Source organism: Amia ocellicauda, chromosome 19 (assembly GCF_036373705.1).
Source record: "Amia ocellicauda isolate fAmiCal2 chromosome 19, fAmiCal2.hap1, whole genome shotgun sequence".
Classification (NCBI taxonomy): Eukaryota; Metazoa; Chordata; class Actinopteri; order Amiiformes; family Amiidae; genus Amia; species Amia ocellicauda.
This window is the reverse complement of record NC_089868.1, coordinates 12,722,936-12,736,589: the sequence shown is the minus strand read 5'-3', so window position 1 is coordinate 12,736,589 and position 13,654 is coordinate 12,722,936. Positions and strand designations below refer to the sequence as shown.

The 13,654-nt window shown below is 39.1% G+C and overlaps 1 protein-coding gene across 1 annotated transcript; it reads left to right on the top strand.

Moving 5' to 3' along the window:
• Positions 1 to 7,198: 7,198 nt before the first annotated feature.
• On the top strand, positions 7,199 to 11,777 carry LOC136715018 (serine/threonine-protein kinase N2-like). The gene is made up of 11 exons (XM_066692682.1): positions 7,199 to 7,423; positions 8,130 to 8,257; positions 8,589 to 8,664; positions 8,956 to 9,047; positions 9,287 to 9,463; positions 9,905 to 9,967; positions 10,282 to 10,358; positions 10,469 to 10,611; positions 10,806 to 10,913; positions 11,166 to 11,246; positions 11,344 to 11,777. The coding sequence occupies exons 1-11, from the start codon at positions 7,199 to 7,201 to the stop codon at positions 11,548 to 11,550; spliced, it is 1,377 nt and encodes a 458-aa protein (XP_066548779.1). The 3' UTR covers positions 11,551 to 11,777.
• Positions 11,778 to 13,654: the final 1,877 nt, after the last annotated feature.

The window sequence follows — 13,654 nt, the reverse complement described above, 5'->3', positions numbered from 1 at the left end:
ATGTCCACAACACACATGGAGGCTGTTGTAAACGCATGATGTGCTGGAAATGGCCATTTGACAGTAGCAGCACACAACGATACAGCAGCTGAAACGGGACAACCTACTTCTCCCCAAAATTAATCTCCACTGCTGAACCCAAGATGCAAATTGTTCTACATTTTAAAAGAAATAAAGATTGATGGGATTTTCAGAGGGTTTTCCCTTTCAAAACAATTTTTCCATTAAATGCTAGAAGTCAAGCCTTCTTTTAAATGCAGGATTGAAAACCAAAGGCTGAGGGAAAAAACAGAGTAACTGAATAAGCAGACCTTCATATCATGTTTTGTTTGGTGGAACTGCTAAGACCAAGTCCTTGCAGCTTGAGTCAGATAACAAGTGCGATGGGACTTAAATCCCGACAAATCCAGACACTGACTGAGTGTATAGATAAGAAGTGGTTGCTACACAGCTTTCCTAAACTGACACCTGAACAAAACAAAACAATAAAAGAATTGCAGATGCCAGCTTTTATCAGTGACTGTGTACCAGGCAGGGAGGCGATGTTGTCCAATAATACTTCTGCTCCTTGATTTGATCTGCAAGACGACGAGAAATAATTCAGAGATGCCTTTTGCGAGACACCAATCCAACACGCCTTTCTCCCACCCTCAGCAGCTCGCTAGTCTAAACCAACTTCAGCGCAGTGAATCATGTGACCACAAGAGGGCACTTTCACAATGAGTGAAGGAAAAGCTTTTACAATGAGAACCAGAAACCTGCTGCAAACTGGAAATTACTGCCACCTCTAGAACCTGAGGTTCATATTTCATAAACCCACTCTACAGTACAGCGCATGAAGTTACAGGGGTATTAGTCTAGAGTTGATGGTTATCAGGAAAAATGCATTAAAATATCCACATTTAAGCAAGAGGAGTTTGTTTTTTCACATTTCTGCTGACTGGACTAAGGGCACCTCACCTAATTTGCCGAAGGAGGTCTCTTTTGACTCTGTTGTACCCCCATAGGTCACGTATCAGATCTCCACTTCACTGGAGTCTTTATAAAAGGCGATGACCTGAGCGAGCCTCCAATCCCTCTAATGCTGGGGCAGCACAGATCAGTCCCATCAGGAGATCAGGGCATCAGGAGAGCAACAGGGCTACCCCCACTGGCCTGGCTATACTGCCCTGTAGCCCCTACAAGAAGGCATACCTATAGTGGGGCCTGAAAGTACTTGCAGCACAATGATACTTGGCAATTCTCTACAGAGTTTGTAAAACACAATGATTCGGCCTCAGGAAAAACCAACAAATCAGTGTCCAACAAAGTCTGAAGCTATACAAACAAGTATAAATATAAGGAGACATTTTAATTAAAAACAAATTACAACTGCAGAGTGCGAGTACTTTAGGTACTTTCTGGCTGTGGGGGTTTCATTAGAGAAGGATGCATTTGGTGGGAAGGGTCAGTGATGCGTCTGAAAGCAGACAGACAACATAGTGACAGTTAGATGTAAGAGCTGGAGTCTTGATGAGGTCCTTCTACCAGAAACTGATGACCAGAAATTTAACCCCTTAAGCTGACAAACCCCTCTGGTACCAAATCCATGTGCTTCTATTTAATCCCATGTGTACTCTTCACTGTTGTGTTGTTTGCCAAGTGTGTGGTATCCCCTGAAAGTGGAGACTCTCAAGTTTCTAAAGATGTGAAGCATTCTCTGATGTGAAAATTTTGTTTTTTATACCCCCCCGTATTTAGGCCACCCCCCCTCCACATTCTGAAATGTTGGGGGGGCGGGGGATTCATGGTTTGAGTAGCAATACAAAATCTAAGAAAACATTGACAATTATGACATTCTGGAACCAAACAGTCTACTGATCAAAAAAAAGACCATCCACATTTTGGAAGAAGCAACTCTACGGATGTGTGAGCTCAAAATTTCAAGATGGAAAACTCAGTTTACAGTGTACTAATACACAACAATGTTACATAATTGGATCTAACATCAAATCATTGTTAGGTTGTTCTGAACAAAACAAGCCTATTTGCAAAGAAATACGATCGAAACTGAGTGATCTGTGACCATCTGAATGAGGACCGCCTGATCAGACTGCACGTTTACTGCCCGGGCTCTGAATGACAGCGGGCGACACAGAAAGTGTAAATCGGATGTGTTTGAGAATGAAACACGCTGGTAGCCAAGAGAATAAGCTTTCAAACGATGTGTGCATTATAGGAATACGGTGCATCTTCTATGCACAGGAGCTGTGTGTAACACTGCCAGATAATGCTTAGAAGAGTGTAGTAACATTATAAAACTCTGAACCAGGGTCCTGCATGGCACAAGCCCAGAGACACAGGGCGACATGGCTTTGACAGAGGAGTGCAGACCACCCCTAGCCACATCACACTATATTGTGCTGTTTTACAACATGACATGTCAACAGCTGTCCATTGTATCGGACCACTATTCAATCTTCAATATTTACTCTTTATTAATGTATCATTAAATGATACACACATTATATGATGGCTGCTGATGGACACACACATACACAGGGCAGTGGGACCTGTAGGGTACGAAGAGAGAGTTTCCTCAGTCAGTCAGTGATGTGTTTCATTGTGTTTCTCCCAGGAGACCGAGATCGAGTGCAGCTGCCAGAGCTGCCCAGGAGAGCGGGCCTCTGTCACCTGCAGTCCAGTGCCCTGCCCAGGAATGCAAGAGTAACTGTACATCAGTTCATTCAACCTGCCAGCTCCTCATACAGCAGCATGCACACTAACCTCCCACATGTACCATAATCCTGCAGCGTTGAACATTACATTTCCCCCCTCCTATGCAATCATCGTTAAGTCAATATGTTGGGTTTCTGGCAAGAACCTCCACACACAATATAAGTGAAAGCACACGTTTGTAACACACAAAAAACATTTGCAGCTGAGTCATTTACATTTGAATTTAAAAAATGTATTTTAAGTCGGCATTACTTTATAACACTTAAAAAAAAATACGATTGTAATTTGCACATCATTTTTTAAATGTATATCTTTATTGTGTTCTGTTTTGTGTGTATTTGTTATTAGGCTTACTTTGTATTTGTGTTGTTCTAAGAGTGTAACTGAACAATAAAGCATAATTGGAAAATTCACACCATCACGTCTTGTTTCTTATTTAAGGACATCCACACAGACAACAGTTGTATTAAAACAACAGAAATAATGTTATAAATATGTTATTGTGTTATTTAAACAACATGACAATGTAAATGTGATGCCTACATGCTTAAAAATACTCCTAAATACATTTTTTAGATGTATATCTTTATTGTGTTCTGTTTTGTGTGTATTTGTTATTAGGCTTACTTTGTATTTGTGTTGTTCTAAGAGTGTAACTGAACAATAAAGCATAATTGGAAAATTCACACCATCACGTGTGTTTTTATTAATTTATTTCTCACTATAACTATATACACGTCGTCAGTGACGAAAAAGGATTTAAAAATGGTAAACAAAATAGTTTAAAATACAAATTAAAGCTCTTTCTACTTCCATTAGAATGTTATGCATATATTTCAAAAAGTTGTATTTCTGAAAATAATAATGTATACTTTTGTATTATAAATCATATGATTTCTAGTATCAAAAATGTCATACCGGATAACATAGATAGATTTGCAAATTATTTGACTTTAGTTTTTTGTCAGCATAGAGTGAGTTATGAGTATTCATATGTATCTCAACAAACATATTCAGCCCAGAAAAAAACAAAAAACACAATTAATCTCACAAATGTGGGCTTTTCTATTGACAGCGGCACATTTTGTGAAGTTAGTCACTCAAAACATAACGCTGAATAGTGGAAAATGCTGGGAAATGTCTAAAAATGCTTTCTAGTAAAAAGTATATCATTATTGTTACTGACTTCTGTATTTTTACAAGAATATTCAGTGTTGTCCTACCTGACTGATATTGTTACTCAGAATGACATACTGTGAGATTTCATACGGGATGATATCTCAAGATAGTCTCAGCAACAAAGATGTAGTTAAAAAATAATTCTATATTTAACTGAGAGTGAGAGTTACTAAATGTATAATTTATTTAAATTAACAGCAAATAATCAGAGGTGAGCAATACATTTCCACTCAAGGCATATTTGATAAAACCATAGCAGTAAAACATAAGATTTCAAAACATTAACTTAATAATTTTCAGCACATTAAGTATTTTTAGGTTATACAACAAACATGTAAACATTTGTGATGTAAAAACAAATTGCGACAACAATGTTCTAAGTCATTAATGACATGAAGTCAATTCAGTAATATTTCAACAGATTAAAAAGTATATTGAACATTTTGATATCATACCATATTAAATATATAGGAATTATGCTATTTTTGATCTTGGATTTTTATATTCTCTTAAAACTTGCAAATGACTTCATGGCATAAACATAAATTAAAACAAAACAATAATGACCATGTTGCCATCTTGTTTCTTATTTAAGGACATCCACACAAAATATGTACATTAAAACTACAGAAATAATGTTATAAATATTTCATTGTGTTATTTAAACAACATGACAATGTAAATGTGATGCCTACATGCTTAATAATACTCCTAAAAACAATACAAGTATAAGCAAGTCACTCCAGATAATGAGTGATATTGTTAGATAACAGAAAGTGATCATTTCCTGCTATGACAAAATACAAGTTTTAACTTATGAATCAGGCAATTACTTGACAATTTATATAAATGTATTACTATGACCTACAACTATTCAATGCCATCTTTCACAAATAAATATACATATCAAAAAACTATATTATAAATGATTTTTAAGTGTTGCCCTGTATGACACAGAATTTTGTACCCTAGTGCACCAGTGATCGAAAAGGTCAAATTATCAACATTTTAGGAGAGACTTACTAAACTTTCTGCACAGCCTGGGGGTCCTTCATCATCTTCTAAATGATAATGTCCATCACATGGCCAGCAAAATGCAATGATGTAAAAATGCTCCTGAGTGTCTGTTGTCCGGAATGACAAATCCCAATATGGGGACAAAAGTATCTTTCATGTAAAAATTAAATGAAATTAAGAGTCTTTGCAATATTTTTATACAACAATGCAAACACTCACACAATTATGTCCAACTGTTAGATCTAAGGTTTTATAGTTTTCTTAATTCGTTTTTGTAATTTGTAATTGTAGTTTTTGAATTTTCATTTTAGGTGTGGACAGTATGACATTTTGGATGATTGGAGATTAATAGATCCTAACATTTTAAATACTCGTGAAAAATACTCCAATCAGTGAATAAAGATAGGAGTGTTGAGACATATTATTTAATAACAAATAAATACATCTAATATTTGTAATATGCTTGGGACTCCAGAATGCATGTGTCACGTCATTGACCCATATATTGCTGTATGTTTGTATTGCTGTACATTGTGTCCATTGCCACATAAACAATGCATTGATGAAGTATAATGTTGATGGCTGGGTTTAAAGCGTATTTCCACAGTCGTGTTGAGGTGCTTTGTGTGTATTTAGCGACAGTTCACAGTATATGGACTCTTACACTGCTAACACAATCACCGGTATCTGGTGTCCAATCCAGTGTGTACTTCACCATACACTGAATGTGATTTGTTTGCATCTTTGGAAAGCAAATGATTAATGGATCATAATAACTCAATCAATAAAAGCCTGGTCTATTATCTTTCCAGGCTCTTCTTACCCTGCGTGTGTCCGCGGTGTCTCTTTACTGATGATTATTAATACAAACGCTGGTCTAATTGACGCCGCGGCTCCTCGCAGTTATTTGGATTAAACGCCAGGCGTGTTAATTGACGTTTTACGGCACGGGTAGTCAATTACTTTTTGCCAGGGTGCAAATGTCTTGGTCAAGGTATAGTCAAGGTCCAGACACCAGGGATACACCTCCAACACACACACACACACACATATTTATTACTTTCATTTGACAAAGTGCAAAATAAAACGTTTACATAGATGTGCATATAAGTATTACAGCGCTTTCAGACCACTTGTATTGTTTTAATGTGTTAAAGATTACTGTAGGCAGATAGATCAACTTTCAAGCATTTCGTGTCTTATTACATTCAAGTCTTAACACTTCCCTTGATCACTGTCTGTTCAAAATTAATGCTGCAAAATGAGGATTGAGGAATTCATTTCGAAGTCAATAAACTCGCCTCAAAATCTCCATGCGATCCATGAAATCAGGCGGATTTGGACTCAAACACATCTTTGCTTCACAACCACATACAGCAGCGAAATATCCCATTTGAACCGCCATTATACTGCAGACGAGGCGCGCTTTCTCGTCAACCAGCTGTTTCGGTGCAGCTGTGATTGTATCGGCTGAGGCGCCGTTTTCTATTCGTGCGCCGCTACAAATATGCGACCTCATTGAAAGCAGCCGCTTCCAGCCCTGATGGAGGAGTTTCTGGTGAACAAGCTGTGGCACCGTGAGCCCCCAGCCCCCCTGCCTGCTCGTGTGCGCACTTTTATATTTTGGACGCGAGGTTGAAATATGTCCACAGGTCAGACGATCCGCAGTTTAGCTGTTTAATTATAGAAATCAGGAAAACAAACCCAGTACCTGTGCTTGACGAGTACAAAGTGCCGCTCTTGCCCCAGTCCGGACCGGGAACCTGCGAGCAATCAGCCATGGGACATCCCATAATACTAACGTCCTACTGGCTAATAACCAGGAAGGGCTGCTACTGGGTTCCACACAATAACAAGCACTGAGTGCAACAAACCTCCATAACAATACATTTCAAATAATAATAATAATAATCATCATCATCATAATAATGATCATTTTATATATATATATATATATATATATGTATATACATTTTCCCCATTGCCTGCAATTAATTAACATGAATGACAAATATGCGTACATTAATATTTGTATATAAAGCAGGGTCTGCGCAGTCAACCGTAACCATGGAGACGTTAAACAGACATACTTTGCTGGCTTGCACGGCACGCGCGTCATCCCATTGTGACGTCACAGGGACTCCAGAACCTTGAACGGCTCTGCTTGTGCCAAAGCCTTCATTATCGAGAAGAGCTCACAGACAGTGCACATCCCTTGACATTGTGGAAGCCACCTGGCAAGAGTGAATCTCTTGGCCAACAGGTGCAACTGCTTGCAGACAAGATGGGATTGAAGGCGATCTTGAGGAAGTCCTACGTGTATCCTGTGGTGCTGGCACTCATGCTATGGAGGCGCTTCACGTCTCGCCCGGAAAAGCCCGATGCTGGTGGGCAGGTAGAGGAAGGCGCTGGAGAGGGTCTGCCTGAGGCACAGGGCCTCACTGCCGCCTCCAGGCACGACATCTCACCGGCGACCAGCACGACGGCCGTGGAAAGACCGAGTCAGAAGGTAAAGCAAATGAACCAGGTGGAAAAGCAAATTTATAGCAGAAATTCATGTGCCGGCGCCAGAGTTGGGGGAGGCGTCAGTAATAACAATGTAATAACACTGCATTTCTTAATAACAAGTTCATGTAATGCGTTAGAGTTTTAATTTGAGTGATAATATTACAGTTTCTCTAGCAAACGCATGGGTGTTTTGATGCTATATTATATGTTCTCCATGTGAATGATGAGGTGTTTAAATCGGAAGTAGCTGTAAAGCCAACAAGACTCATTTACTCATGTGCGCCATATCAAAATCAGCATGTAATGTAATATATGACTTTTTATCAGTAACGAGCCCTACACAGCGGTGGCTGCGCCGATGGCAGAGGTGCCGGGCCAAGCATGTTTCAAAGCAAATGGATATTCTAACTTACTTTTATGCAGACATTTTACAATCAGGAGTCATTTGCTTTACTGCTGTTTCACTATTCAAAGCCCTACACAGGCTTCTAATTAGTTTCAAGTGTGTTTGAAGTGATTATAGAGATCAGGCAATATAAATGACCCTGTGAATTGACCATTACATTGGCCAATAACTATATATATATATCTATGTATGTATTTTATTTTGAAATAATATTCGTCAGTAATATCCCTAGGGAACAGAACTTTTCTAGGGCCACAGTTTTGTTGTTCCTCCTCTCAACATGAAAGTGCTCAATTTGCAGGATGTAGTGGTGACTGACATCCCGACTGACAGAAGTAGTGATGTGGCAAAACCAGACGCCCACCGTCGAGAGGAGATTGACGTTCCAGAGCCGGGGAGCTTAGCTGTTCCATCATCTACAGATATGAGGTACTTTTTAACATTTTACTCCATTGTGAAACTTCCTAAAATACAAGAATGACAGGATATTATATATTAAATTAAATTAGCACTTCGATCTCTTAAACGTTGCATAAGATAGTGACTGGAGTGCAGTACAACTCATGGATTTGGTAAGAGCTCTTGGAGAATGCAAAATACATTGAAGACGTTCCTGTGATTTTAAAATAAATTCTGAATGTCCATCTATGATAATGCAATATGTCAGGAGTTACGACACAGTAACTCTTTGGATTATTGAATTAAGTGAATTGTCCTTTATTTTTGCAACTGACTATTCTCCCCCCTCTCTCTTCTGCAGGGGGCAGCGGCTTCTGGGTTCTGGTGTCAAGAACTACAAATCTGTTGCCGTGCTGGGGCATGGCACTTTTGGGAAGGTAAATCCCAGTAATCAGAGTTATCATGGATATAATGTGGGGCAGAACCAACGATCAGTAATTTAATAGGAAATGTGGAGAATAGATATTTGCACGACACTAGATTCCTAAGAAATCTGTGTGGACAATTTTGAAATTATTTGCACTTTTTAACCTTTAACACAAGCATTGCGTGTGACTTATTAAAGTGCAGCATTAGGAAGGATGTGTTACTAAATGCTTGTGTTGTGAATGTAGATCTTGGGGTTGAGAGTGGAGTTTGACCATCTTGATTCTGTGTTGCTCTCATAGGTGCTGCTTGCTGAGGACAAAGATAGATCCGAAATGGTGGCCATTAAGGCACTGAAAAAAGGAGATATTGTAATCCTTGGTAATGTTGAGAGGTAAGGCTTCATTTTGACTCTAGTGAAGCTGCTGGATTTGAAAGCAGACCAATGATGGATAAATCTAGTCAAGTGTTTTTATGGAATACACCAATGCACTGCATTAGCAAGGTCTTATTTGACTTTTTTACTTTCTTACTATGCAGGAAAGTCGGCATTTTGTTGCAGCTGCAGGATTATTCACCAATGCTGTTTATAAATGTATATTCACATGCTGTCTGTCTTTTGTCTCGCCTCAGTGTCATGTGTGAAAGGAGGATTTTGGAGACCGTCAGCAGTGTCCGGCACCCCTTTTTGGTGAACCTCCTGTCCTGCTTCCAGACGCAAGTTCACATCTGTTTCGTTATGGAGTTTGCGGCAGGGGGAAACCTCTCAACACACATGCAGGCAGCCAGGTTTAAGGAGCCCAGGGCCATGTAAGTGAAACTTTGAGTCGTGTGACGTGTGCAGAATCGTCCATCTCAGTAGATAAGCTCGCTCTGCCCGCAGTAGTGATGTCATGCCTGAGGTGTGTTTCAGGACTGTGTACCTGTATGGTCAGACATTATTGCAGGTTATGATTCCTAAACATCAGCACACAACCTCCAAATAACAAAACTACAACAAAAAGTACAACAAAATAATATGATCATTATCACAAAAGGAATGCAGATGCACTTTTAAAAAATGACCAAAATGGCAGTTTGTGGTGTTTGTATTTTGTGTTTAAATCGGATAACATGGATTGCTGGAGTTCCTGCATTGACAGGAAATTGGCTGGTTTGGCTCATTGACATTTTAGTGCAATCCGAGCTTAAGAACCAAAGAGGAAAACTATTTTAACTCCTTTCTTTGTTGTTGATCTTTTTCTTGAACAGATTTTATGCGGCTTGCGTGGTGCTGGGCTTGGAATTCCTGCACGAGCGCAGAATAGTGTACAGGTAAGTTATCACACATCAGCAATTTCTACAATATGCAAAGAAGCAAAAAATCTACAGTCTCACTGAGATCAAGCCTAAACTATTCACACATTTAATGTAATTTCTATTAGATTGTGTACATGATTTATTGTGATGCTCACAAATCCTCATAATAGACGTCATGTCCTAAAATCAGTGTACACATGTACCTGAATACAAAAAGTTTGAGAAATGTATGTGTCCTTTAATGGTTGACAGTGAAATAGTTATTGTGTTTCTGGCAAGTTCTCTCTATATCCGGCAGTCCAAGTGATTATACTGTGTTTTTATTTCAGGGATTTGAAGCCAGATAACTTGGTGCTGGACTCAGAGGGCTTTCTGAAAATTGCAGACTTTGGGCTCTGCAAGGAAGGTACAAAAAAAAAATGTGTATTTGTTTCCTAGTTTAGCAGTTTATGTATAATTTACATTGGTACTACAATGTGTTTTTTTTCCCTGACTCCTCTTCATTATTCTTGCTAGGCATCGGTTTCGGAGATCACACCAGTTCACCTTGCGGCACTCCCTCGTATTTCGCTCCAGAAGTCCTGACCCAAGCATCTTACACCCGGGCAGTGGACTGGTGGGGCCTGGGTGTGCTCATCTTTCATATGCTGGTTGGCAGGGTGGGTATTCTTAACAGTTATTGCAGCGATGAATAAGACATGTCTAAGGTGTGAATTTACCATTTTTTTGTGTAGTATACAATTTTTGTGTCTGTGTGGTTTTTGCATCCCTGGGCTCAGAATGTGAATATTCAAAGGTCTGGTCTGGAGTATCCCTTTAATGTGCTCTCATCCCTCTCTCCTTGTGCCCGTAGCCTCCTTTCCGCGGTGACGATGGAGAGCAGTTGTTTCGGAATATTGTTGAGGCTGAAGTGCGATATCCTTGGTTCGTCTCTTCAAAGGCCACCTCCATAATGAAAGAGGTCTGTATGCCAGGGTTGTTCTTTAAGTTCTTGCCTCCAGTTTGTCTCTCTGTATCCTAAATGTTAATGTCAATGTTATGGAATTGGAGCAATACCCAGTGACTGTGTAGCAGTGGAGTGAGGTTCCAAACCACAACGCAAACTCACTCAACTTTACTTTCAACTACGGGAACTTATTTTTAACATCGTTTCAACTTGAAGTACATTAATGGAAAATAACGTGGTCTCCTTCTTGTTTTAAATCCTCTGCAGCTTCTGCATAAAACTCCAGCCGAGCGCCTTGGGTCAGGTGAAGGGGATGCTGCAGAGGTGAAGAAGCATCCCTACTTCTCGGTACGTTGGCGCACCCATCCGTTTTATAACCACTCTTTCACATGAAGGTGGCACCACCTTATCATGACCGTCCTTTCATTCTTCTGTCTCGTTTCAGAGAGTGGATTGGAATGGGCTGCTGGAAAGGAAGGTGAAGCCTCCTTTCATCCCTACCATCAGAGGGCACAAGGATGTCAGGAATTTCAGCAGCGCATACCTGTCAGAAAATATACCAGTCCTGACTCCACCTCAGCAGCCCATCATACTCACCGAGGAGGAGGAGGAGAACTTCTGTGACTTTGGATACACAGCAACATGGTGTTAGCCTTCATGTAGCTGATGCGGGTCAGAGCTCCACGCCCTGGGATTCGAGCCACACACCACCGGCGCTCCTCCGAGCGCTCCGCACCGCAGCGGCTCCAGCGCAGTATAGCGTTAAGCCCTCTATGCCAAAAGGCCGGGCCCCCTACCGTGGGAGGCTTAACACTGTACTACTTTTACCGAGGGGTTACGTCACTTTGTAACGGGCTCATTATAGTATAGTATAGCAGAAAAAAACTAGAAACAGGAAATTAGATACCATGTGAGCAGTAAACATCTTTAGCAGGAACTAATTACTTCACAAGACATTCCACATGCTTTACTTTTCATAAATTCATTACACTATGTAATACAATTTTTGTTCCTGGGTATTAAGTGTTATTTCCTAATTTCTTATGCCTCAAAGGAATAGAAAATGACTATTATTCCCCACAAACTTTGCTTTTGTGACCAGGACAGTGATATTTTGAAATGTAACTATTTCCAATGAGAAAACGGGCAAATTTGTGTCTTTTCGTTCACATAAAGTCAGAAAATAACAACATATGAATCCAAACTAACATGTATTTATACTAAAGCAATACAAAAATGAGTACAAAAGATTTAGAAGTCAGTCGTTTTTTGAGTTTTAGGATTATACTGCAAAGACACAAATTTGCCCGTTTTGTCAAAGTTTCATATTTTGAAATGTAACTATTTCCAATGACAAAACGGGCAAATTTGCGTCTTTTCGTTCACATAAAGTCAGGAAAAAACAATGTATGAATCCAAACTAACATGTATTTATACTAAAGCAATACAAAAATAACTACAATAAATTTAGAAGTCAGTCGTTTTTCGAGATTTACGATTATACTGTAAAGACATAAATTCGCCCATTTTCTCAAAGTTTCATATTTTTAAATGTAACAATTTCCAGTGAAAAAACGGGCGAACAGGGTCTTTACAGTATAATCCTAAATCTCGAAAAATGACTGACTTCTAAATCTTTTGGAGTAATTTATTTCTGACTTTATGTGAACGAAATGCCCGTTTTCTCATTGGAAAGAATTACATTTCAAAATATCACTGTCCTGGTCACAATAGCAAAGTTTGTGGGGAATAATAGCCATTTTCTATTCTTTTGAGGCATAAGCAATTAGGAAATAGCACTTACTACCCAGGACCAAACAAACAATCAAACAAACAAACAGACAAACAAACAAACAAATAAATAAAAAAATAAAATAATAAAATAAAATAATGGTGCAGTCAATACAAGAGATGGTTTTATTCCTGGCTCAACATATGTATTAAAGTGAAATAAAGTTAATAAACAAGAATGGTTGATTTGCTCTGTGAAAATGTGGTTTACTATGCGTTTCATTTGCTAGACTAGAAATTAGTGCCAATAATTGAAACCACCAATCAAAAACCCTCCTAGGAGTGAGAAGCAGGGACTGTGTGGCAGTCTGCAGTCGACACAATATTTGTATTCCTTGAACCGCACACCTGCTTCTATGTGCTGGATCCTACCAGCTGATTGTATTGTCCTGTGATTCAGGAGAAGACTTTAATAGGAAACAAATATTGTGTTAATTTTCTCATGAAGACAACTAACCATACACCAGCAGAGAGAAATACAACATTTGATTTTATTTAAAATATATTTTTTGATCTGCTAGGAAAGTGCATCAGATAGTAATTCTATCTAAGTGACTCTTCAGTGGCAGAATTTCATTCACTAGTTGCTTGAAGAGTCTTATAAAGAAAATCACCAGATAGTGCTATTGGTACAGATGCCAGTCCTGCTCATTTTTTCATAATTGATAATACTGAATACTCTTGGAAAACCCAGAGGCATATTTATTTGTGTGCATGACAGGAAGGCTATGACACATCATGTCAGGTAGTCAGCATAAAGTTAGCACAACAGTCTGGTTGAGGCAAGTTGTCACATGACATTTGGGACTGGTTGTCACATGTCGAGATTGCAGATGTAGAGGACATACAGGGAAGAACGGCATAATTTGGATACATTAAGAATAGACAGATCTTTCCTTTTGAGATGGAGAGGCAAATAGTGGAATACATATCCAAGGTGTCTGATATTTATTTTGGTATTTTTC

What these genes read in the sequence shown, in the direction of transcription:
- LOC136715018 (XM_066692682.1), top strand. Translation starts at nt 7,199, where the DNA reads ATGGGATTGAAGGCGATCTTGAGGAAGTCCTACGTGTATCCTGTGGTG. An exon ending in TGGAAAGACCGAGTCAGAAG is followed by an intron (nt 7,424 to 8,129) that starts GTAAAGCAAATG and finishes CTCAATTTGCAG; the next exon opens with GATGTAGTGGTGACTGACAT. An exon ending in CCACCTCCATAATGAAAGAG is followed by an intron (nt 10,914 to 11,165) that starts GTCTGTATGCCA and finishes AATCCTCTGCAG; the next exon opens with CTTCTGCATAAAACTCCAGC.